General features: G+C 43.5%; 1 protein-coding gene across 1 annotated transcript; it reads right to left on the bottom strand. All coding sequences in view use genetic code 11, as the record gives it.

Annotated features, from left to right (window-relative positions):
• Positions 1-2,121: 2,121 nt before the first annotated feature.
• EGR_10329 (hypothetical protein) lies at positions 2,122-2,472 on the bottom strand (the record flags this gene model as incomplete). Its single annotated transcript, XM_024499578.1, has 2 exons — positions 2,122-2,252; positions 2,427-2,472. 2 exons carry the CDS (start codon positions 2,470-2,472, stop codon positions 2,122-2,124), a joined length of 177 nt encoding a protein of 58 aa, XP_024346018.1.
• Between the last annotated feature and the right edge of the window lie 964 nt (positions 2,473-3,436).

Raw genomic sequence — 3,436 nt, forward strand, 5'->3', positions numbered from 1 at the left:
CAATGAGGCAAGCAAATAGGGTGGAGGAGTTCAATGCACAATGCTAACGAGTTACCCACTCGTGTACACACAAACATGGCAACATTAGAACTAAAGACTAGAAGGGCTGTACCTATTCTTACCATTTTCCGTGATGGACCAAGTACAATAACTGTCTAAAAGGACGAAGGAATTATGTAGGCAATGGAGTAAGCATAAGTTCGGCTATCGAAAGAATTGCAAACTATCAATTCATCGAGGTACTCACCTGCCCTCTCAAGAGCATATTGGGAGGAGAGACTGAATAAATAGGGTCTAGGATAAGCTGAAGCAGCAGAAAGAAATGGGGAACATAAGTGTCACCACAAAGTGAGGCAAGAGGCAATGAGAGGTAAAATAGTCATTAGTAAGGTGCAGTGCAGTCTAGTCTGTGTCTAGTCTGACAAGTGAATAAGAGGGAAGCGGACACGCGACAAAAATGGATGGAAATCACCAAAATAACGCTGGCGAAGAATGATGCAGAAGGAGGAGGAGGAGATGAGAGAAGCAAATGTGGGTTCGGAGGATGTCAAGATGAGAAAACCAAACGGGCGGTGGGGGAGGAAGGAGTTCTGGCCTCACTGAAATGCAACTTAGGAAGGTAAGTGCATAAGAATGCATCTGGCTATCGAAATGTATTAATTGCAGTCGAGACATGATGCAGAATGAGGTGTGGTGATGCATAACGCGAGATGGAATGCAGTAGGAGAAAGTGAGATACTCACAGAAGTGACATTGAACTGGAATTTGCTTACGAAAGAGGAGACAGGGGGATTTCACCGCCTTTGCCTGTCCAAACATATCACTTAGCCCTACCAGTTTGCACTGTACTCTAATATCTGTGAGACAAAATGGGAACGACTCCTTTTACCTCAACATCTTTCTAGCCCTGTTTCAAGTAGCAGATGAATTAGCATTTGAATATTGGACATGGAAGGAGTGAATGAAGAGGAAGAAAGGACTGTTAAAGAAAGAGAAATTGGGGAATAACATGCCCAAATATAAGCTGATGCTAAGTTTTGATGCTGTGCACAGAGTGAGTTAAATTTGAACAGCTTTTATGATAAGGTACAGCGTTTTCATTTATGTACCTCTTCCATCTGTCTATCTGTTCAATCGTTCCTTTATCTACCTCTCTACTCACGCAACCGCTCTGGCCATGAATTACGAAAAGTGTTAGAGTAACTAAGCATCTGAATGAACATGAAGCTGGCGCGTCTGCTGTGGGCGAACGGACCTCTCTTGATATGTTCATTTCAAAACGCTGCTATTTGAGACAATGGTTGGGATGACGCGAGCAAATAATGAAGGGGAAAAATAGAAAGCAGAAAAGAATTACAAAGGAAACAAGGGAAGAGATGTCATGACTCACCCTTAATTTCTATGTATTTCATCTGTACCCTATGCTTTGGCCTTTCAATTTGCTTGGAGCGTAGAAGGGAAAGGTGATGAAGAAAAAAAAGTGCACAAACCGCTAGAATGAACCGAAGCAGGAGGGAGGCGCTGGGAGTAAACTGAATTATGGGAGAACAACAGCATGAAGGACTGCTATGAAGACCAGAAGAAGTTGTGCCTCAAACATGTCTTGCGCAATTGTGATCGAATTCTTCTCCGGTGACGCGTGTAGGAATCGATTGGAGGCACATGGCTCGTGTAGCCTGCCGCGTGGTACATGGTTGCAACGTGTCAATTGTCCCAACATTTCAGTTAGTTGGGATTTGACACCAAAATTTATTTGCTCTTGTGCCTGGCACCAGAGTGCATAGTGATGGACCAAGTACAATAACTGTCTAAAAGGACGAAGGAATTATGTAGGCAATGGAGTAAGCATAAGTTCGGCTATCGAAAGAATTGCAAACTATCAATTCATCGAGGTACTCACCTGCCCTCTCAAGAGCATATTGGGAGGAGAGACTGAATAAATAGGGTCTAGGATAAGCTGAAGCAGCAGAAAGAAATGGGGAACATAAGTGTCACCACAAAGTGAGGCAAGAGGCAATGAGAGGTAAAATAGTCATTAGTAAGGTGCAGTGCAGTCTAGTCTGTGTCTAGTCTGACAAGTGAATAAGAGGGAAGCGGACACGCGACAAAAATGGATGGAAATCACCAAAATAACGCTGGCGAAGAATGATGCAGAAGGAGGAGGAGGAGATGAGAGAAGCAAATGTGGGTTCGGAGGATGTCAAGATGAGAAAACCAAACGGGCGGTGGGGGAGGAAGGAGTTCTGGCCTCACTGAAATGCAACTTAGGAAGGTAAGTGCATAAGAATGCATCTGGCTATCGAAATGTATTAATTGCAGTCGAGACATGATGCAGAATGAGGTGTGGTGATGCATAACGCGAGATGGAATGCAGTAGGAGAAAGTGAGATACTCACAGAAGTGACATTGAACTGGAATTTGCTTACGAAAGAGGAGACAGGGGGATTTCACCGCCTTTGCCTGTCCAAACATATCACTTAGCCCTACCAGTTTGCACTGTACTCTAATATCTGTGAGACAAAATGGGAACGACTCCTTTTACCTCAACATCTTTCTAGCCCTGTTTCAAGTAGCAGATGAATTAGCATTTGAATATTGGACATGGAAGGAGTGAATGAAGAGGAAGAAAGGACTGTTAAAGAAAGAGAAATTGGGGAATAACATGCCCAAATATAAGCTGATGCTAAGTTTTGATGCTGTGCACAGAGTGAGTTAAATTTGAACAGCTTTTATGATAAGGTACAGCGTTTTCATTTATGTACCTCTTCCATCTGTCTATCTGTTCAATCGTTCCTTTATCTACCTCTCTACTCACGCAACCGCTCTGGCCATGAATTACGAAAAGTGTTAGAGTAACTAAGCATCTGAATGAACATGAAGCTGGCGCGTCTGCTGTGGGCGAACGGACCTCTCTTGATATGTTCATTTCAAAACGCTGCTATTTGAGACAATGGTTGGGATGACGCGAGCAAATAATGAAGGGGAAAAATAGAAAGCAGAAAAGAATTACAAAGGAAACAAGGGAAGAGATGTCATGACTCACCCTTAATTTCTATGTATTTCATCTGTACCCTATGCTTTGGCCTTTCAATTTGCTTGGAGCGTAGAAGGGAAAGGTGATGAAGAAAAAAAAGTGCACAAACCGCTAGAATGAACCGAAGCAGGAGGGAGGCGCTGGGAGTAAACTGAATTATGGGAGAACAACAGCATGAAGGACTGCTATGAAGACCAGAAGAAGTTGTGCCTCAAACATGTCTTGCGCAATTGTGATCGAATTCTTCTCCGGTGACGCGTGTAGGAATCGATTGGAGGCACATGGCTCGTGTAGCCTGCCGCGTGGTACATGGTTGCAACGTGTCAATTGTCCCAACATTTCAGTTAGTTGGGATTTGACACCAAAATTTATTTGCTCTTGTGCCTGGCACCAGAGTGCATA

This window comes from Echinococcus granulosus, assembly GCF_000524195.1.
Source record: "Echinococcus granulosus chromosome Unknown EG_S00209, whole genome shotgun sequence".
NCBI classification, from domain to species: domain Eukaryota; kingdom Metazoa; phylum Platyhelminthes; class Cestoda; order Cyclophyllidea; family Taeniidae; genus Echinococcus; species Echinococcus granulosus.